At 61.0% G+C, this 22,168-nt stretch overlaps 1 protein-coding gene across 1 annotated transcript; it reads left to right on the top strand.

Annotated features, from left to right (window-relative positions):
- The first annotated feature begins 1,840 nt into the window (after positions 1–1,840).
- On the top strand, positions 1,841–12,243 carry TNNI1 (troponin I1, slow skeletal type). Its single transcript, XM_065873066.1, has 8 exons — positions 1,841–1,844; positions 4,935–4,964; positions 5,683–5,686; positions 7,379–7,420; positions 8,232–8,363; positions 10,384–10,473; positions 11,721–11,897; positions 12,133–12,243. The coding sequence occupies exons 2-8, from the start codon at positions 4,954–4,956 to the stop codon at positions 12,238–12,240; spliced, it is 564 nt and encodes a 187-aa protein (XP_065729138.1). The 5' UTR covers positions 1,841–1,844; positions 4,935–4,953; the 3' UTR covers positions 12,241–12,243.
- The last annotated feature ends 9,925 nt before the right edge of the window (positions 12,244–22,168 follow it).

Genomic DNA, 22,168 nt, shown 5'->3' with positions numbered 1-22,168 from the left:
GGCTCCGGGGCCTCTGCGCCCACCCCACACAGAGGAGCAGGTGCTAGGGCAACAGGTCCTAACAGCCCCATGTTTGAAGGCCATCTCTGGGCAGAGAGCAGGAGAGGCCCGGGAGAGGTGGGTGGGCGTGAGGGTACGGGCTTCCTTCCATCTGTGGCTGAGCGGGGCTGCAGGCCCGTGTGGGTCTGAGGGTGGAGGCAGGTGGGGTGAGGGAGGTGTGGGCGGAGTCAGGACACGGGGGCCTGGGACAGGGGTCCCCATGCAGCCTGAGGATGAATCGAGCCCCGCTGAGGCCGCGGTTCCTGGTGGTCCCTGCGGAGGGGAGTGTCCGCTGGGAGGGTCCCAGTCACCATGTCTTTCTGAGATCATCTGCTCGCCTACTTTTTAGGTCCTTTTGCCCCTATTTCACTCTTCTATTTGTCAATCTGTTCTCTTTGTTTTTCCTTTTCAAAAAGCGGGATAATCCACGCAGACGATTCATTTTGTTTTTGCACATATTAAGGTTTTGTATGAAAGTTATTGCAAAAGTTATAAACCTAATAAACCAGCGCAATTAACTCCCATAGACTCATCCCCAGCCCCCAGATTCCTTCTCTGATCCCCAGCTGCTCCTCTGGTTTCCATCCCAGCCCATCCGCCTGGGATCCTGTACCGCCCCCCAGCACCCCCCGCCCCCCATATAACCTCCCAGACCCCGTTCTCCCTCCCTGGCAGCCTTCTTGCATGGAGGCTTCCCAAAGGTGACCTGACCAACGCAAAATCAGAGCAACTTCTGCTGGCCCAGAGGGAGGCGCCTCTACCACTCCCTGGCACTTGGGTATGTCCCCAGAGGACAGCCCTGTCCACGAGCTCTGTTCCCACCCGACTGACACTTGGCTAGAGCTCCCCAGCTTCTTGCTGCTGACAAGACCTTTCCTGGCCTCCGAGAGGGGTCAGCGTCCTGCTTGTCCTGCCCTAGCCTGGGCTCCCGGCCCATGAGATGACTAACAATAATAGCCGCTGGATTAACATAGCAGGCATTGTCTTCCTCTGACCATAGGGTGGGTATTAGGTGTTCATCCATCATCCTAAAAATAGCCAGTGAACAGGTGCAGCCCCTGCACACCAGCCCCCCGGATGCTGTTGGCATGTGGCCGTGACAGAGGGTGGGTCAGGGGACAGAGGGAGTTAGTTTCACCAAGTTCCAGGCACGGTGTGTGGGGCGCCGTTTGGAACCTGGGAAACCCACCAGGAGAGGGTGCAGAGCAACTGTGGACCCTCAGACGCCATGAGCTTGAAGGTCAGCTTAGCCCCAGGACCCTCACTGGACCCCCTCAGCACTGTTTACGTCACCCCCAGGTCCAGGAGTCTCCCTGGCGCACGTGTAGCAGAGCCTCAGAAGATGCCCGAATGTCAAGCCTTTTGCCCTCTTGGAGCCTGGTTCCCGCATTCCCTTGCGAGAGATGCAGGGCCAGCGAGACGGCCCCCTTTCCCCCAGGCCTCCCGGTGCCCTGGCGCCACCCCTGCTTGGAGCCCCATCCAGTCGGCTATCCATTCCCCCTTTCCGGGGCTGCCGTCTCCTAGGTGGTGGCCGCTGTGTGCAGAGGCGCCGTGTCCTCCTGAGCCGGGCACACGTGTGTCTTCAAGCCCGCCGGCTGCTGTGCCTGCTGCGGTGTCCCCTTCGCGAGGCGTGTGTGTGGTGGGCGGGGTTGGGGGGAGCGGGGAGGCGGGAGGGGCTGCGTCTGTTCTATTTTTACCCGCCAGTTGCTGTGGGCCGTAGTTTTCATAGCTTCCCCTCCACTTGCCCCCTACAGTCTGCAGTCAACCGCAAGGCGAGACCATCTCACCCACGGAGACCCAGGAAGGTGAGTGTCCACCGCCCGGGCAGTGGAGCTGGGGCTCCAGACTCAGGAGCAAGTGAGGGCTCGGATGGCGAAGAAGATGGTCTTGCCTGTGCCACTGGGTTTGTTGGTGGACGGTCCTGACAGTCCCACAGCGTTCAGTCCGTAGGGCGGCCTCTGCCCTGCAAGACTGTGGCTGGAGGTGAGCCCCCTGCCCGTTCGGAGCCGCGAGCAGGATTTCCCAGGCTGCCCAGGGGGCCGCCGGCAGGGCCTCGAGGATCGTTTTCACACCGCAGCCCAGCCGTCCCAGGAGGGAGAGGGGCGCGTTGGGGACCAGAGGGGGCAGAGGGGCTGTATTTGGAAGTTGAGGGGGAGCTTGGTGAGCAGTGCAGGGGGTTGACGCCCGGGTCAGAGGAGAAGGAGGGAGCGGGGGCAGGACTCGGGGGCTGGAAGGCTGCACCTACGCCCGCGCCACCGACCAAGGAAGCCGTCCTGCCTCTTTGTTCTTTGTCTTTGACAGCTCGCTTGGCGCCCTTTGCTGTCTGCACAGTGGACAGCAGGTGCGGGCAGAGCGCCAGCCAGCCTCCTGGCTCTGGCGCAGAAGGGGGGCTCTTGGGGGAAGGCAGGGGGGACAGCACTGGGATGGGAGCTCGAGAGCCTGTGAGCACATCAGTGAGGACCCGAGGCGGGGGTGGGGGGGTGGAGGGGGAGGGTGTCGGGCGGGGTGGGCTCTCTAACGGGGGGGCGGGGCCGGGAGACTGTCCCCAGCAGCTGTAGGCGGGCTTTCCTGTTCAGAGCTCAGGGTGCTGGGGGGTCCACAACTGCAGCCTTGGGAGCACAAGCCTTGTCAGCAGTCAGTCAGGGAGGACCGAGATGCCCTTGAACTGAGGTCCAAGATGGGGGTGCGAGGAACACAAGCCTGAGTAGCAGTTTGTGGTCCCTTCCCTGCTCACACGCAGTCACGTACACACTCACGCTTACACACACAGGCCCACACACAGCCTCAGTCTCGGTCTCACGGCCTGGCTGGCCTGTCCCACCCATGGGGCCTGGGGGAGGGTAGCCCAGGGACCCCCACCTCCCACTGTGGGTCCCGTTATCTCCCTCTTGCTGTTGGGGGCCGGGAGCGCGGCTCTCCCACCCTCTGAGCTGTCCGCTCCATCCTGAGTTATTATCTTGTCTCTGCTTGTCTTCCAGGGGACCTGTCGAGGGGTCCCGTCTGGTGGGTGTCAGCGCAAGGCTGGGACCCCTTGGCCTGGTGATTGTCAGCGGCCGGGCCGGGGGCGGGCCCGGAGCTCGGCAGGACGCCTGGCCTGGCCGGACAGGTAGCGGCTGTCTAGGGGGTGTGGACACGGCCGGAGGCCCCACCCCCCAGCCCCCAACCCCGCCCCCGACCGAGGACGAGTACGTCCCTCCTCAGTGAGATCTGTGCCCCCGGGGACCGTGCTGCGGGGGCTGGGGGTGGGGAGGGCTCTTCCCCAGCTGCCCTTCCTCTCTGGACCTCCTCGGTGTCTTCAGAGGAGTGCGGCCCTAGAATAAACAGCTGGCGATAAAATCTAATTGCAGCCAAGCATCTCGGGAATGTGTGGACTGTTTCTACTCCCCTCTGTGCCCCAGGGTGACAGCTGAAGCTCTGGGTCACACTCCCTCCACCGGGCCTCGCCCTCCCCCCACCCCCGAGGCAGCGGCAGATGGGGCGTGGTTAAGGCTTTCGCGTGGGAGATTCAGGCGGGGTGGCTGAGCCCCACCCAGGCTTCCCAGCAGGAGGGGAAAGGGTGGCGTCGCGGCAGAGGCGGAGGCGGCTCTGGAGGAGGTGACGGCGGCCACTTTGCACTTGTCCTTCAGGATCAGCCTGCCCCACCCACACCAGGCTCTGGACCAGATCCAAACCCCTGGCTCTGTGCTCAGCTCTCCCCTGGCTCCATCCCCTCCCTGATCCTTCACTTCATAACCCAGCTCGGGCTCCCAACCCCCCGCCCACACACCGGCTCCCACCCCAGCCGTGCCCCTCCCTCCCCGTGTCGTTGGCCCAGTGCCCACCCCCTGCACTGGAATGCTGTCCAGCCGGGGCCAGAGGGTGGTCAGGCCTGGCTGTGGACCCCTCTACGGCTCGAGGCCCTCCTCCTCCGTCTGAGCCCCAGACTCTCGGACTAAAAGGGGTCCCAGGGTCACACAGGTCAGGGGGCTTCATACTGTGCTCCACGGGCGCAGGACCTCACGGAGGAGCACGGGGGTCCTGGGCTAACGCCCCTTCCACCAGGGCCAGCCGCTCTATTGATTGGACTTGCTTTGAACAAAGGGTTCAAGACCAAATATTAAATGGAAAACAAGTCCTCTAACCCCCGATTTTGCAGAGGGAAAAGCTGGCCCGGGGAGGGTTAGGGTGAAGACCAGAGTGGGACACGGGGTTTTGCCCTGACTCCTGGCCTGACCCCCCTCAGGGCCCCTCACGGACCTGTCCCAGCTCATCGCCATCCACGTGAACGGCGCCCCCTGGCGGTGTGCCGTGTGGTGGCTTCCTGTGGCCTGTGCTCACTGTTCCAGACCCTGCCCTCTCAGACCTTCATGACCACCCACTGCCCACAGGACAGTCTGTCTCACCCTGTCATTCGAGGCCCCGTGAGCGAGCACCCACCCCCCAACTCCAAACGCATTTTCTGTGTATCCCACAGGTGTCGGCAAATGTTTTCTGGAAAGGGCCAGCTAGGAAATATTTTAGGCTTTGCAGGTTACATAAGGTTCTGTCACATCTTTTCTTTGCTTTACCGTCTTTTAAGCGAACAGTCCAGTCCTGGCCTGTGGGCTGTAGTCTGCAGATCCTGGTCCTACACACCTGCCCAGCAGAACCACTTTTGATTCTCATCTTGTTTCTTTGCCTTTGTAAGGTTTCTCTCCCCTGTGAATGAGTGAGTAAATGAATGGAGAGAAAAAAGAGTAAACGGACAAGTATTTACCCCATCCTGACCCACTGGAAGGCGATACGTCTGATTTCTCCTTTCTGCTATCGGACCTTCTTTCCCAGGCTGGGCGGCTGACACAGCCCCACGGCCCAGACAGTTCGGGGTGAGGGCAGGAACTGTAACTCTCCCTCATCCATGGTTCCTTCTGCCCCAGGTGCCGCCCCACCGCCGCCATGCCGGAAGTGTAAGTAGTATTGCCTCCCCCCCTCCCCGCCCCCGGCCCCGGCCCTCCCCGCCCCGCCCCGGGGCCCACCTCCCCGCCACCCCGACCCCGCCCCGGGGCCCAGGAAGGCATGCGCCGTTGCTGCAGATTTCAGACCATCTGTTCGGTCCCTGAAGCAGTTCCCTGGGAGACCAGATCCTAAAACAGGCACAGTCCTGAGAGCCGGGGTCCCTAGGGTCCACGTGTCCTCCCAGGCTTTGGGCAGAACTGGCTCCCAGTTTGTTGCTGGAAGACCCTCTTGGCCTGTGTCTCAGAGTTTGTTTGCACTGATCAAATAGATGGATCAAAAGTCCCAGGCCATGATTTAACGTTACCCAGTAGATGAACAAGCTTTGGGGAGGTACCTACTCGCCCGGGAAGGAAGTTTTCACAGCCTGGGACCCCACCTTGAGGGTTCCATCCTCCCCAGTGTACAGTGGTTCGTGTCTCCCAAAAGGGCCCCCAGTAGCCCACAGGGCCTGAGGGTTTCTATTCTATTCTGCTTGTGCTCGAACTGGCCCCCCTGCACGATGTCTGTCTGCTTTCTTTCTGGTGTGCTGTCACCGCGCCCCTCCCCCAGCCTGTCCACACGGTCTGCTGTCGCATGGATGCTATGCGTTGTTCACACTCACTCTGTCTTCTGCTCTCCCCCCCCCCCGCCCCCCGCCCACCCTGGCCTTCCTGTGATGGATGCCTGCAGCGAGGTAAGACTGGGGGTGTCTCTGTCCTGGCGGACGTTAGACAGGTGGCGGTAGGGTGGGCATTTGAGGAGAGAGAGTTTGGGTCAAGGCCTGGGGAGGGGTGCTCAGTGGCTGAGCAAATTCCCTGGAGAATATAAACCTTGGGGGAAGATTCTGGACGTGGGGCTCCTCAAGGTCCAGGGAGGGGGGCGCCCCAGTGCATCACGTCCCTGGAAGGTGGTCCTGGGGTTGGGACCAGACAGAGGCGGTGCGACTCTGCACCCATGCTGACCACCGAGCAGTTCTCCCTCACCGGGTCTGAGAGCGCGTCCAGCTCTGGGGGGCCGTCCTGTCCTTGCAGATCTACATTGGAAAGGTGGGAGGGAATCATCCGTGGGTTATTCCAGCCCCGCCCACCACCGGACACTGAGGGAGGAGCAACGGGATTCTTGCCCTCCCCTCGGGTCTTAGACGGCCCCGCCCCCGATACAGCCCAGGTCTGTTTAGACTGCTGAGATCACACACAGCCTGTGTCCCGCCTCGCCCGGGGTGGGGACTGCAGCTGGGGAGCTGTGGACTCAGGGCTGGCAGGCTGGGAGTTCGCAGCACGGATGGAGGAGACACTCGGCAGAGATTCTGTTTTTCCATAGTCGTGTGAATCTCTAAGTTTCACTGAGGCTCATATGAAAGTGAGTCCCTGGTGACTGATGGGCAACGAGGTGGCCAAAATCTCCCCCGGTTGGTGGGGAGATGGTGAGACATCTCCGCGGGTGCATGACAGTGTAAACCGCGGCTGGTGACGCACATAGCAACAGGCCATTCCCTGGCAACCACGCGGACCGGACACGCGGCAAAACCCTTGGCTTTCGGAGAGGAAAAGACAGAGCACCCTGAATAGCTGGATTAGAAGCAGGTTCCAGGCACGAGAGCCCCTTCATTTTCTCCCACAGGGACGGCTCAGAGCTGATTGCTTCTACTTTACGCACAAGAATAGCAAACCCAAGCTGTGGCCGGGGCTCCGCAGAGTAGCTGCAGGTGGTGGGGGGGGGCGTTCACCAGTAGCTCGAGAAGTGACCACCTGTGTCCAGGAGGAGACAGGAGCCCTCGGAGTTAGGGATGGAGCAGACCCCTCTCGCTTCCCTGGGGGACGCTGCCACAGGGCCAAGACCTATTAGGACATATCTAGTCAGCAAGAGATGTCAAGCATTTTTAATAAGAAGAGAAAATACTGTCTTCATAACTGAGAGCAATTTATATGGATGGTGTTGACATCAAGAAAAGTTTTGACGTCTAAAGAGATGGAGCTTCTTTATTGAGGGAACTCAGGGCTTACTTCTCTGGTGACACAACATTGCCCCAGCGTGCCAGGCCGTGTGCCTCATGCACGCTGTTCAAAGCCGGTGCTCACGCACGATCTCATTCTGTCTGTAGTCCGTCTGTGGACCGGGTTAGGTGGGTCTCAGCATCCTGACTCACAGATGAGGAAGGGAGTGCCCAGACCCTGTGACCTACGCAGTGTCTTGCAGGATTCAGCCCCTCGGTCAGGGAGCTGAGTCTCTGAATCTGAGGGGTGCAATCACAAGATGAGCTTTTAAGGGACCCTGAGGTGAGGATTCTGGGTTAGGATGGTGACAGGCAGGCGCTCATCCCGGCCTGGTCCAGATTTCTGGTTCTATAGCCGCCACCTCACCCATCTCTCCTCCTCTTTCTCCTCAGAGAAAACCCAAGATTACTGCCTCCCGCAAACTCCTGCTGAAGGTGAGCGGGGTCCTGGCTCTGGGGAGGTGTTCGGGGAGGTAGAGGGGTGCAGTGCACCTCTGGGGGGGAGGGTCATGGGAGGTCAAAGAGGAGGGAGACCAGAGTGGGGAGGAGGTGGAGGATGAGAGGGGATGGAGGAGGAGGGGATGGAGGATGAGGGGATGGAGGACGAGGGGGGATGGAGGACGAGAGGGCATGGAGGATGAATGGGGATGGAGGAGGAGGGGAAGGAGGAGGAGGAGATGGAGGAGGAGGGGATGGAGGAGGAGGGGATGGAGGATGAGAGGGGATGGAGGACGAGGGGATGGAGGACGAGGGGATGGAGGACGAGGGGGGATGGAGGACGAGAGGGGATGGAGGACGAGAGGGGATGGAGGAGGACGCGGCAGAGGGAGTGTGGCCAGAGCCCGGAGCCTGTGGTCAGAGGGTGGGAACCTGGAATTCTGGTCCTGGCACCTTCCCAGGGCTTGGCAGGAGGCGGGGCCATGTTCACGGTGGGACCCCTGGTGGGGGCAGAGGGCTTGCTTTATTTTGGTAAGAGATTCTTTCTTAGGAGCCCTGGGGCCCAAAAAGATGAGAAATGGTAAGAGGAAGATTGAAGGACAGTAAGGCCCGGGGTCCAAGAGCGCGGGTGCTGGTGTGTGGTCCCCCGGGCTTTGGCGTCACGTGGCCGCGCACACACTCCCACTCTTGGCAGCTGCCTGAGCTGGGCCTCGTCCGGGGCCGGGCTGGCGGTCGGGGGCCCGCCTCCCCTTCAGGCCTCGCTGCCGTGGGGGGCCGGGGCCGCGCTCACCGGGCGTGTCCTGCGCAGAGCCTGATGCTGGCCAAGGCCAAGGAGTGCTGGGAGCAAGAGCACGAGGCGCGGGAGGCCGAGAAGAGTCGCTACCTGGCCGAGCGCATCCCCGCGCTGCAGACCCGAGGCCTGTCGCTCAGCGCCCTGCAGGTGGGCATGGGGGAGGGGCTCCCGAAGCGGCGCGCAGCCCCGCCGCAGGGACTCGGACTGGCTCGGCCGCAAGCTCTCTCATTAGTCTTCACAGCCCCGTGGCGCGGGGTCGGGCAGGGGTGGGGCGTTGGGTCCCATTTTACGAGCGGGAAGGGAGCCTCAGCAGGGAGGAGGGGCTTGCTTGCGGGGGGTGCGGGGGGCTGAGCAGGGGCTAGGTCGCGTATTGGAGCAGCGTGACGGTGCAGAGCCGGGAGCTGGCCAACGCTTGGGAGGGCCCACTTCTCCAGACCTGCCCGTCCTTCCCCTGCAAATAGGCCTTTAATGTTTTTATAACATTGATAAGAGTTTAAACACCAGCGACTGCAGAGTGAAGGGCCCGGAAGGAGATACAGATCTCCTTTGACTTACGATGGGGTTAAGTCCCAAGAAGCCCATCGTCAGGTGAAACTGTCGTAGGGCCAAAGTGTACTGTCTACGCCTCACCCAGCGTACATCACAGCTCACCTGGCCCAGCTTAACCGTGTGAGGACCCCACTCACGGTAGCTGAAAGTTGGGCGAAATCAACTAACAGAAAAGCCTATTTTATAATAAAGAGTTGAATATCTCGTGTAATTTACTGACAATGAAAAAGCAGATGGTTGTCTGGTACAGAATGGTTTTACGTGTGTGGGTGGCCACCCTCACGAGCGTGGGGCTGCCTGGGAGCTGGGGCTGCACTGCCCAGCACCGAACATCACTAGCGGGAAGGGTTAAAATTCAAACTTCCAAGGATGGTTTCTACTGAATTTCTATTGCTCTCTCACCATCATAAAGGCAAAAAAGATCATAAGCTGAGCCATCGTAAGTCAGGGACCATTTTTTTAAAAAGACATTTATTTACTTATTTTGTCTGTGCCAGGTCTCAGTTGTGGCATGCAGACTTCTTAGTTGTGGCATGTATGTGGGATCTAGTTCCCCGACCAGGGATGGAACCCAGGCCCCCTGCATCGGGAACTCGGAGTCTTACCCACTGGACCGCCAGGGAAGTCCCACCATTTGTAGACCAACATGTCACCGATGGTTACCTCCAGGCGGTAACCTATGTTATTACTGCCTGGTGGTAATAATTCCTATTTTATTATTAATTAAATAATAATAATTAGTATCACTAATTATTCCTATTTTATTAGTAGTAGTATTTTTTTGTTTGTTTAGGCTGTACCGTGCGGCATGCGGGGTCTTAGTTCCATCGAACCCGTGTCCCCTGTATTGGGAGCTCAGAGTCTTTTTTTTTTTTTTTTTTTTTTTTTTTGCGGTACACGGGCCTCTCACTGTTGTGGCCTCTCCCGTTGCGGAGCACAGGCTCCGGACGCGCAGGCTCAGCGGCCATGGCTCACGGGCCCAGCCGCTCCGCGGCATGTGGGATCTTCCCGGACCGGGGCACGAACCCGTGTCCCCTGCATCGGCAGGCGGACGCTCAACCACTGCGCCACCAGGGAAGCCCGGGAGCTCAGAGTCTTAATCACTGGACCGCTAGGGAAGTCCCCTTGTTTTATTATTTTTGCTTAATACATAATTTTCAAAATTTCTACAATTAACTTACATTCTTTTTTTTTTTTTTTTTGCGGTACGCGGGCCTCTCACCGCTGTGGCCTCACCCGCTGCAGAGCACAGGCTCCGGACGCGCAGGCCCAGCGGCCATAGCTCACGAGCCCAACCGCTCCGCGGCATGCGGGATCCTCCCGGACCGGGACACGAACCCATGTCCCCTGCCTCGGCAGGCGGACTCTCAACCACTGCGCCACCAGGGAAGCCCCAACTTACATTCTTTTTATCATAAGAAAACTTTTTAGCGATAAGTACATTCGGAAAGGAAAACAAAGGACTTCCATTCAGAGCGAAGGGGTCTATCAGCCCCTTCCACAGCTCAGGTCTTGCCGAGGTGGAGGAGGGGCCGGGCACCCGGCCGGGAGGTGGAAAAGCGGGGCTGGGGGCTGAGCGGCTCCCTCATCTCCCTTCCTGACTCCCCTGCTTCCGCAGGACCTGTGCCGGGACCTGCACGCCAAGGTGGAGGTGGTGGACGAGGAGAGATATGACATCGAGGCCAAATGCCTGCATAACACCAGGGAGGTGAGCCGGGGCTGGGGGGTGGCAACACCTGGGAGGTGAGCCGGGGATGGGAGGTGGCAACACCTGGGAGGTGAGCCAGGGATGGGAGGTGGCAGGGGCACAGCTGGAGCAGGCTGGCTGGCTGGGACAGGGTGGTGTGTGAGAAGGTGGGCGCAGCCAGTGCAGGTCAGGTGGGTGGCGGGTGACGTCTGGGGGTGTCGGGTGGGCACTGACGTGGCAGTTGTGGACCAGGTCCCCCTCCCACTGCTGGGTCTGGGGAGTGGCACTTAGAAAGCTCTGGTCCCTGCACTCCATCCCCCAGGGCTGGAGTTGGGCAGAGAGAAGGTGATGCTTTTCACACAGATGAAAAGCACAGACTTCATCCAACCTGTAAGGTGGGCTCTTCAGTGGAAGAGAATCCACCCCTTTTATTCACCCACACAAATAATCATAGCCTGTTAATAACACCTTACCTTGCAAACGGCTTTCATGTGCATTGTCCCTTTGATCCTCCCTGCACGCCTGTGGACGAAGTGGGTGCTTTTATCTGCACCTGACAGATGAGGACACAGGTTCAGAGAGGCTGAGAAACTCGGCCCAGGTCACACAGCGGTGGACCTAGGATGGGCCTGGCCTCTGACCCTCACTCCAGTCACTTAGCACTCCCCCAGCATGGGGCGCGGGGCGTCACCTCCACCCAGACCCAGCTCTGGTGCGGTGGGCAGAATGCGGAGGGGCAGGGCTCCTGCTGCTGGAGTGGGCACCTGTTCCAGCAGAGGGGTGGGGAGGGACTGGAGCCACTTCCCTCCTTCCCACTTCTCCCCAGCAGGAATGACGATCTGTGGGTTCAGGGATCCCCCCAGAATTTCCTCCTGAGGTTGCACCCTGGAAATCCCCCAGGGGGCTCAGACATGGGGTTTATCCATCCTGCTGGACCAGGGCTGTGCCCTCAATGACCTGCTCTGAAGGCTCACTGGGAAGGGACTGGTTAGAAGCGGGAATAAGAGGAAGTGGCCCGTCCCACTGCAAGCAGGGCTTCCGAATGACACTTCTGTCTCTTCCCTGCATGGCCGCCATGGCCGCCACGGCTAACCGAGTTCCCTCTCGGAGTCCCACTCACCCCTGTACCAATTGAATAGGATAGAACGGAGGTGGCTGTTTGCAAGGTGACAGATAGTGGGTCTGGGCGTCCCCGAGGGCCTGGCCTGGAGCCTGGAGAAGTGGGGCCTGGCTGGGGCCCGGAGCCCTGAGCTGCCCCCTCCCCGCAGATCAAGGACCTGAAGCTCAAGGTGCTGGACCTGCGCGGGAAGTTCAAGCGCCCCCCCCTGCGGCGCGTCCGCGTCTCGGCCGACGCCATGCTGCGCGCCCTGCTGGGCTCCAAGCACAAGGTGTCCATGGACCTGCGCGCCAACCTCAAGTCTGTGAAAAAGGAGGACACGGAGAAGGTGAGCCCCCGACCTCACTCGACGCGGCCTCGGCCAGCCCTACGCCCCCCACATGAGCCCCGCCAGCCGGCGGCACGCTCCAGGACCCCTGGGAGACCAGGAGAGGCCTCACCACCCTGTTCTGGGAGGAGGGCTGGGATGTCCCACTTCTTAGGGGAGGCTGACTTCCCATCACCCAGCCGCTCCTGTGCAGGGAGGGCCTGGTGCTAAGTGTCCCCTGTGTGGCCGCCCACAGGAGCGGCCCGTGGAGGTGGGCGACTGGAGGAAGAACGTGGAGGCCATGTCCGGGATGGAGGGCCGCAAGAAGATGTTCGATGCTGCCAAGTCCCCGACCTCCCAGTAGAGGTAGGCAGAGCCAGCTCCCCGCTCCCAGGCCCCAGTTGACAGGGCAGCAGGGACGCCAGGACGGCGGCTGGCGGGCTGGGCAGGGTGGGCGGGGAAGAGGAGCCCTGAGGTGGCTCAGTCCTGGTCCCCTGAGACTGTAGGCACATCATCCCTGCTTCGGGGCCCTTCACTCCCTCACCTGCAGCATGGGGGTTGCGTCAGCTCCGTGATCCCCCAGGTGTATCACCTGGGGCGCAGATGATCTGGCCCCTCCCAGGCCTGCTGGATCCGAGCCTCTGGGGTGGGATCAGCCCCTAGGTGACTCTGATGCCAGAGCTTAGAACCCCTGGATTCCATGACCCCCAGGGCCTTCCAGCTCTGACTTTCCAAAAGTCTAAACCACTTTTAACTGCCTCCTGGGGAATCCTGCAAAGTGCCCAGCACTGGTCGGGGGGCTTCCATTCAGAGGAGACAAGGCCACCCACTCTCCGAGGAAGCTGCTGGAGAAAGCAGAATGTTAGGACACGTGAAGCCCTCTGTGGGCATGCGGAGGGCACGTGCAACAGGGCAGGGTCTGTCCGACAGCCCTGTCCATCTGAGAAGCCTCCTGGAGGGGCAAGCTCTCCGAGGATGTGATGGGGTTGTGGACGCAGGAGGGCGTGTCAGGGGCTGATGGTGCAACCAGAGCTCAGAGGTGGGGATTGGCCACGCGTGGGAGGATGCCCAGGCGGACAGGTGCGAGGAGCCCCGTGGGGAGGAGGGTGGGGAGAGCTGAGGCTCGTAGGAGCCCCTGTGGACAGCAGTCCAGCCTGGGTGCCGGGGTGAGAAGGCCTGGGAACTGAGGGCTGCTGCCTCTCTGTCCCGCAGGCAGCTGGCCAAACTGTGCTCCGGGTGCCCTGCCTGCTCCTTCCTGCAGCCCCGCCCGCCGGCCTCTCAGCATACCCCCCTGCACTGCAGAGCGCGCCCCCTCCTCCCACGTCTCCCTTCCAGCCTGAGCGCCTTCCGGCGGGACTGGGATTAACAGACACAAGAGGGGAGGAACGGCAGCGTCTGAAGACGGCGCCTGGCTGGCGGGTGGGCTCCCTGGGGCTCCCTGGGGCTCCGGCCGCTGTGGGGCAACCAGGCCTCGAGGAGGCATGCACCCTCCACTCTGTATGTCAAGCGCCCGTGGGCGTCACAGCCTCTCCATTAAAACCAGTGTCCTGCTCACTTCTGCAGCTCCGGCTGTGAGCACCTGGGGGAGGGGGAAGGCAGGGAGCCTGTGAGGGAGGCTGTGCTGGGCTTCAGGCAGCAGCTCGGGGCAGCATGGAGGGTCACCTGCTCAGGTCCCCCTGGCCCCCCTGCCATCTGGTCCGGTGACACCACACAGCACAGCCTCACCCCCAGGGTACTCAGCCTGACCCGCAGCTGCCAAGGGGCCCCTCCATTCCCAGCCCCTGGTCCTGCTGCTCTCACGGGGCCGTTCCCCCGGCTCCCCTCTCCCGGGTGCCCTGGTGTGCCTGACCCTCGGGGTGAGCAGTCAGGTCGGTGTCCTGGCCCAGCCAGGGGGATGCCCTGCAGTTCCACCCCGGCCACCAGGCAGCTCCTTGGTCACGCCTGCCCTGGGCTCTCCCATCGGGTCCCGGGCCAGCCCTGTCCACCTGTCTTTCCTTCACACTCCTGACGGACCATGTCCCCCAGGACTGATTCTGTCCCAAGGTGTGGCAGTCAGTTGTGTGTCCTCCAGGTCAGGTCCTTTCTCCATCCCGCTGACATCTGGGCCAAAGCCCGGTGAGGGGTGCAAGTCTGCTGGGGTGGAATGGGGGGCCTGGGGGCACCCCTCCACACACATGGAGGGCAGCGGCTCCCGTGACTCCTGAGATATGCCTACGAGGAAGCAGCTGGTCCCCGGCCCGGCCCTTGGCTTTTTGGCCGCCCGGCACTGGCCCCAGGAGAGGCTGGGCTGTGTGAAGAGCCCTCCAGCTGCCTGTGAGTCCCTGTTCTGCCCTCTGCTCCCAGTGCATTATCTACCATAAATGCCAGAAGCTGGGAGCAAAGTGCAGCACCAGGGGCCCCTGGGCCGGGGTCTGGCTCCCGGCCACGCAGCCGGCCAGCCCCTGAAGGACCAGCAGCCCGAGGTGTGCTGGGGGAAGAGCAGTCTGCCTGGGTCCTTGCTGCAAACAGCTCAGTGGGCGGAGAGGTGGACGTGCTCAAAGAAAACAGCTCCTAGAAACACGGAAACTCTCAGGCGCAGACACACACAGACACACACACAGACACACACACACACACACACACACGCAGCTGGAAAGCCCGGCGGGGCTGGGCCAGGCACAGAGCCTGGCTTGGGTCTCACGCCCGGCAGCCACACACACGCCCCCTTCCCTGACGCACAGGTCACCGCGGCCGGCCTGGGTCCATAGCGTGGCCTCCCCCCTCTGCTTCCTCTCAGCCCTGGGAGATCCTGGCCCCGAGTTGCAAAGGCAGTGCTCGGTTCCGCCCCCCAACTATCGACCTGGGGCCCAGCACGCTGGGGCCCCCACCCTGCCTTGCAAAGCCAAGCCTGACTCAGAGCAAACGCCTGGCGCAGAGAGCCCGTGGGAGGAGGGCCCTCTGGGAAAGGGCCCCTGCCCCACCCAAAGCCCTCCGGGAGGATGTCCAGTCCGTTCTGCTTCCTGGCAGGGCCAGACCTAGCCTGCCCCCCGTGCAACGGAGCCCTGAGTGGTGACGGCCAGGGGGCTCTGTCACAGGGCTCCTTGGGGTGGCAGTGGGCGGGGCTGGCTTAGTTGTGGCCACAGCAGGGCCTGGGCGGGAGGCGTGGTCTCTGGAGAGAGAGAAGCAGGATTCCACCCGGTCCCCACTCACCACGCAGGGACCGAGCCTGGACACGAGCAGGGCAGAGCCGGGAGCTGGGTCCCACTGAAGCCCAGCAGCTGCAGCACTCACTCCCCTCCAGGTACTGCTCTCTGCACCTGAATGAGCTCATCTAAGCTTCGCGACACCCCCTGAGAGGGACCACAACCACTCCGGTTTCACAGATGGGAAAGCGAGGCACAGAGAGGTTAACACCTTTCCATGGCCACACGGTTGGTGAACGAGGGGCCAGGACCGAGCTCAGCTGGTCTGTTAGAGCCCGGACTCCTAGTCACGACCTAATAACATGCCTTACCAGAATCACATCATTACGTTCTCACCAAAACCGAAGGGGTACCTGTTATCGCAGATTCATTGACACGTGAGGAGACAGAGGCTGGGAGGGTTGAAGTCACTCACTACGTGTCAAGGGCTGTGACAGCTGCAGGCTGGGGACAGGGACCTGGGTCAACCTGCCTTGGCGGTCACCCTTTTCTGGGATCAGGCTTGCCTCAACAGAGCCCGACCTGTAACTTTCCAGAAGGGATGTGGCCGGGGACCAAGGGCAATGCATACGCACCTTGGAGTTCACCTGTCCCCAGAGAGGAGAAAACATTCAAATGAGATGCAAATGCACCCAAATGGGCAAAGGGGCCGACTTTCTCCAACAGCAGGGACACGGACCTATAGCTAGCGGCCGCTGGAGGGGGAGCTCCTGCCTCCTGGAAGGAACGACCAGGGCAGAAGGCCACCCGCTACACCCCTGCCTGCCCCAGAGCCTGAGGAGGCCAGCCGTCCCCCAGGTCTCTATATCCACGGGGCAGGAGGCCGAGCCCGCTGTCTGTCTGGGGCCCACCTCGCAGCAGGATGTCAGGGCAGGCCCAGGCTCAGGGCTGCGGGGACTGGAGTGTCCTGCCAAGGAGGGAGCCCGTTAAACATTAGCCCCAATGGCCCCCCACGAAGCAAGTCAGGCTCCCCGCAGGGCTCCCGGCCGGCCAGGTTTGTTCCAGGTGGGTGACCAAGCTGCCGAAGCCTGGGACAGGCCGCTGGGGCCAGTGCGGACGGCAGCCGCCTCTCCTGACCCCAGCAGGGCTCCCTCCTCAGCAACCCTAAAGCCGGCCAGCGGGCCCTCCGCTGGAGGTGAGTGACGGGCAGTCTATCCCGAGACACACTCCTAAGCGGGTCCCTGAGGCCACAGCTGAGCAGCGCGGCCCCCATCTGCCCGTGGGTCTGGTGCATAGGGCTGTAGCCGGCTTCTGGAGGCCCAGAGAGGGAGACTGAATTGCTCAAGGTCACAGCCCTACCAGGGGGACAGAACAGGGCCCTGGACTCCCTGTAGGTGGACAGAGCTCTGGTCTCCCGGCCAGAGGCAGTGGGCTGGGGGCCTGAGCGGGTGGCCCACCTCTGGCTCCGGGTCAGCACCCACCTGGCTCCACCGGTTGACACGGGCTGGGTGAGCCCCACCCTCGGCTCTGGGCTCAGGAGAGAAGTATGGCCACACCTAAATGCCAGGGCAGGTTTTCCAACCCGGGAGCCCTGGGAAGGAGTGTGTGTGTGTGTGTGTGTGCGTGCGTGTATGCACCCGTGGCCGTCCGTCGGAAGGGGTGAGCCTGGTGTGTGTGCCCGTGAGGGTGGTGGCTTGCTTGCCCTTGAGTGCGATGGATGCCCACATGGCCCTCGTTTTAGAATTTTCCAGATGCAATTCCCCTGATTGGATCTCTGTGACCCAACTTCCTACTGCTCCACTGCCCGCTGAGGAAACCGGGCTACTGCAGTGAAGTTTCCATAAAGCTACATGCATTCAGTGAAAAGGGTTCTCCTTTTCTCAAGTATGCATGCCTTAATTCTATTATTTTAGTATCAAGATACCCTGTACTTATGGGGTGGGAGCACAGGAAGTGGTCGTTGTTGTCTTCTAATTTCTTCAAAAAACAAAGTGGTGGGGCTTCCCTGGTGGCGCAGTGGTTGAGAGTCCGCCTGCTGATGCAGGGGACGCGGGTTCGTGTCCCGGTCCGGGAAGATCCCACATGCCGCGGAGCGGCTGGGCCCGTGAGCCATGGCCGCTGAGCCTGCGCGTCCGGAGCCTGTGCTCCGCAACGGGAGAGGCCACAGCGGTGAGAGGCCTGCGTACCGCAAACAAACAAACAAAAAACCAACAAAATGGTGGCAACACGATTTGTGTATTCATATTTTAAAAAGTATTATTAGTTGGTGAAACCCAAAGCCAGGGAACCACTGCCCTGGATTCTTTAGGGTGTGTGTCTTACCTCCCAGTCACAGTCAGGCTGTGACTTCCAGCCCCGCTGGCCTGGGGCCGGGGATCCCCTGGTCTCCACTCTGGCCTCTTTGGGGAAAAAGAAGCGGCCTTATGTCCTGTGTAGACAGGGGTTGGGGGCCGGGGACTCCAGAGCCCAATGTCTTCCTTGGGAGGGGAAGAGAGAGGGGCTTCCTCCTCTCACTGGCTGGGGAGTCAAAAACTCCCCTCCTGGACCAGGGGATTCCCAGGGTGCTAAGCCCTGCCTTCCTGGATTCTCCCCAGGGGAAGTGGCCAGCACAGGCTCATAGTTATTAACATATGTACACAATTATACGGTGAACACCTCCGTGTCAACCACTCATTTTAAGAACTAGGGAACTGCGATTCAATATCTTGTAATTATCTATAACAGAAAATAATCTGAAAATAAGGAAGTAAATAATTATATAAATATATATGTGTAACTGAATCACTTTGCTGTACATCTGAAACTAACACGATATTGTAAATTAACTGTACTTCGATGAAAACAAAAGAACTAGGTTATTGCAGATGCTTTTGAAGCCCCTGCACACCCCTCTCCAGCCATGACACTTCCCCTCCAGAGCGCCGAGCCTGCGCTCTAGAGCCCGCAAGCCACAACTACTGAGCCCACGTGCCACAACTACTGAAGCCCGTGCGCCTAGAGCCCGTGCTCCGCAACAAGAGAAGCCACCGCAATGAGAAGCCCGCGCACCGCAACGAAGAGTAGCCCCCGCGCGCCGCAACTAGAGAAAGCCCGCATGCAGCAACGAAGACCCAACGCGGCCAAAACTAAATAAATTAATTAATTAAAAAAATTTGCTTACCACTCCTCCACTTGCGAATAGACTTGAGACAGTAGGTGTGGTTGCAGTTGGAGAGGATCCCGAGGTGGCGCTCGCTGGGGCTGGCAACGGGAGAGGCCACAGCAGAGAGAGGCCCGCGTACCTGTGAGAAATAGGCCACCTCCATGCAGATCCCACACACCATGTCCTTGCTGCACTGAACGGCAGACGAGAGCTCCCTGTCCTTCTCATGGGCCTCGAAATGCATGCTTCTGCTTTGAAGTTCATTAGAGGTGAAGATTGCAAAATTCACCCCTGTGAAAGAACGACGTGATGAAATACCACCACTTACTCACCTTTTTCCTGTGAATAGGCCTCTGGCTGGTTTCTGGAGTTTTGCTACTATAACCAGTGCTACCGGGGATGTTCTGAGCTCCTGCTCGGTGCCCGTGGTCAAGGTGCCGGGCCGTCCGCACTTGCTGGTTTCCAAGTACACTCCTGCAGCCATCTACCATCAGGGTGACCCAGATCCTGGAGAAGAAGGGTCCGAGACGCTGAGAGGCTCCGACCCAGCCTCCCAGGTGACACAGAGGGGATCTCAGGCTGTCTGGGGTTTCCTGTTCTCCTTCCCAAAGCAAGTTACTGCAATTCTGTAAACCTATCACGCCAAGTGCTAGTGTAGACACGGGGGTGAATGAAACACTCCCGCTCTCCCCAAGATGCTTGGGGCGTTGAAACACGGGCACGGATGCCCTGAGCACCGCCCCTGCCCTTGTGATTGTCCCCTTCTCCCGCCCGCCCTGCACAAGCCCTCAGGTGCTGTGGAAAATGCAGGCCAGGCTGTCCTGGGCCCCGCCCCGACGTCCAGCCATGTGCTGGACAGCTCCCCGGGCTGTCCTTGGGGCCCTCACATTCCAGTGGCTGAGGCCAGGGGTGCTGCTGACCACCTCACAGGGTGCAGACAGCCCCACACCAAGAGCTCTCAGGCCCCAGGGGTCAATACTGAGGCTGAGGCCCCTCGGGCTAAGGTCACCGGCCTTAGCCTTCACTGGCCCCTCAAGGTAGCAAGTGGGCGTCACCTGGCCTTCTCCCCTCCACCCAGCAGCCGGCCCCATGACCACTCGGCCTTCCAGACCTCCGGCCAACCCCTCCTCCCCCTCCTCTGTGCTCAAGTCCTTTTTTTTTTTTTTTTTGCGGTACGCGGGCCTCTCACTGTTGTGGCCTCTCCTGTTGCGGAGCACAGGCTCCGGAGGCGCAGGCTCAGCGGCCATGGCTCACGGGCCCAGCCGCTCCGCGGCATGTGGGATCTTCCCGGACCGGGGCACGAACCCGCGTCCCCTGCATCGGCAGGCGGACTCTCAACCACTGCGCCACCAGGGAAGCCCAAGTCCTTCTTTTTTTATGGACGTAAAAGTAGTCCCCTCGGTGGTGGTCTCCCCCTGAAGCCTGGTCAGTGTTGCTTTCAAAGTCTCGGGGGTCTTCCCACTCAGAGGCCATTTGCCTCGTCATTTTCAGCTATCGGGCAGGGTCATGGCCAAGTCCTCAGCTCAGGGCAGCATGAGGACCCCTTTCCTGGTGCCGTGACGGGCACACGAGCCCTCTCCTTGCGGAACCACCGTCCACTCAAGACCCCACATCTCCGTTCACGCACCATCCTGTAGCGGGTCCCTCGCCCCCTTCTCTGATGAGTGAATTCCACTCAACGTTCAAGCCCAACCCAGATGCTCCCTCCCCTTGCAGGCATCCCCAGTCCCTCCACTAGAATTAATTTCTCCTGATGACAGTTTCAGTTTTCATCGCAGCCTGTCTTGAACACGGCTTGTATGTAAGGACGCTTAGGAGTGCCTGTGTGTACCTACGCTTGTGCACACGCGTGTGTACATATGATTAGGAGCACATGTGGATGTGCACCAGCACGTGTGTGCCTCCACTGCCAAACTGGGACTGTCTTGGGGTCAGGATCTGAGTCCCCACCATCTTGGTGTCATTAAAAGTCAGCGCTGTTTGCTGATTGTAGCAGGTAGAATTAGGTTCCCGCACAAAAAAAATAGTCAATCTAGGGCTTCCCTGGTGGCGCAGTGGTTGAGAGTCTGCCTGCCGATGCAGGGGACACGGGTTCGTGCCCCGGTCCGGGAAAATCCCACATGCCGCGGAGCGGCTGGGCCTGTGAGCCATGGCTGCTGGAGCCTGAGCGTCTGGCGCGTGTGCTCCGCAACGGGAGAGGCCACAGCAGTGAGAGGCCCGCATACCGGAAAAAAAAAAAAAACAAAAAAGAACCTAAGCCCTGGTAGCTGTGAATGTGACCTCACTGGGAAATCGGGTCTTTGCAGATGTGATCAAATTTAAATGTGGTTGTATTGGATCAGGGTGGGGCTGTAATGCAAGGACTGATGTCTTGATAAGAAGAGGGAACTTTGGACGCGGGCACAGAGACACCGGGAAGGTTCCCTGGGACTCTGAAGGCAGAGGTGGAGTCACGTGGCGGCAGGCCCAGGGTTGCCACCAGCAGCAGCAGGACGACAGACGCAAAGAAAGGTCCTGCCCTAGAGCCTCTGGAGGGAGCACGGCTCTGCTGACGGACTTCTAGCCTTCAGAACTGTGGGAAAATAAATATCTGTTGTTTTTAAGCCACCTAGTTGGTGACACTTTGTCACCGCGGCCCTGACATAGCACCAAGCACAGTGCCCGGCACGCAGGAAGGGTCTAGTGAATATACAATGCCTGCCCTCAAGGAACTTTTGGGGCACTAACACGCACATAATTCACTTTTCCTTAGCCCCATCTCCAGGCTCCCAGTCCAGCTCTCATTCCTTGAACCTCAATCCTCACCTCCTTTGGCCAAGAAGGAAGGCTCCCTGGAGGAGGGGGCATTTGGGGACGGAGATGCCTTAGCAGGCTAGCTGTGTGTGTGTGTCCCAGCTTCTGCTTAGCGGCTGGCTTGCCCTTTACTGGGAGATCTCAGAGCTGGAGGGTATTGTAGAGACCACCAGCTCTGGATCAGTGCCACAGGGAGGCCAGGCTGGTCAGCGAGACCCAGCAGGGCAGACGCTGTCAGTTCCGCCTCCCTCTTCTCCTGCTGGTGCCTGGGGCTGCACCAGTTCTGATGCGTCGGGAAGATAAGACTCCGTGCGACTTGGGGACTGACCATCCCTGGTCTCCCTGAGGCCGGCTCCCGGGCGGGCAGCGCGAGTGGCACAGGCAGCCGGATGCGCACTTAAAGGGAGCCAGGTGGTGCCTCACTTGCTCCAAAACTCCACTGCTAGTTCCCTGTCCACTGCTCCCTTCCGGGGAAAGCCGAGCTTCCCCCGCCTGGTTCCACACCCAGCCCCTCCAGCCCAAAGTCCAGACCAGCCTGCGAGGAGACGCCTCCGACGTCTTGGCTTTTTCAGAGCCGGAGGCACTCCAGGGTGTGCAGAATGGAACCCAGGCTCTCCTTTCGGGAGGGGTGGGCTTTGCCCCGGGCGTGCCTGCGGTTTTGCGCGCGGCGCAGAGGAAGCGCGCCCCGCGCTCTCCCGGGGTCTCGGAGAGCGGGCCGGAGCGCAGGGCCGGGAGGGCTCTCCAGACCTCAGACGCGCGCCGGCTCCCACCTACCCGCCCGCCTCCCGTCTGGGATTCTCGGGGCCGAGCCGGTTGGCGGGCGGAGAGCGGGTCCGTCCCCGGGCCCCGGCCCCGGGCCGCGGCACTTGCGGGAGGGAGGGGCCGGGCGGGCTGGTCGGACAGGTCCCGAGCAGGAAGTCCCCACCCCCGCCCCGCACCGCACCGCCCCGCGCGGCCCGGGCTCTCGTCCACCCGTCCGTCCGTCGGAGCATAGGTGCGGCGGCCCGTCCTGGGCGCGCGGCCGGGTGGCCGGGGCGGGGACCGGGGCGGCTCCTTCTGCGACGCGCCTACCCACAGGCCAATCCGGGGCAGCAGGCGGTGCGCGGCTGCGCGGGACGCAGGCCGGGGGGGATAAGAGGCCAGGTGAGCCTACCTGCGCCGGCGGCGGGCGGGTTGCGCGCGGGGAGGCGCCGAGCGGACACGACGCACGCGGCGGGCGCCCGGGCTCCGGCGGC

This window comes from Phocoena phocoena, chromosome 1 (genome assembly GCF_963924675.1).
Source record: "Phocoena phocoena chromosome 1, mPhoPho1.1, whole genome shotgun sequence".
Lineage (NCBI taxonomy): Eukaryota > Metazoa > Chordata > Mammalia > Artiodactyla > Phocoenidae > Phocoena > Phocoena phocoena.
The sequence above is the reverse complement of the archived record's forward strand: the minus strand, read 5'-3'. Positions and strand labels throughout refer to the sequence as shown.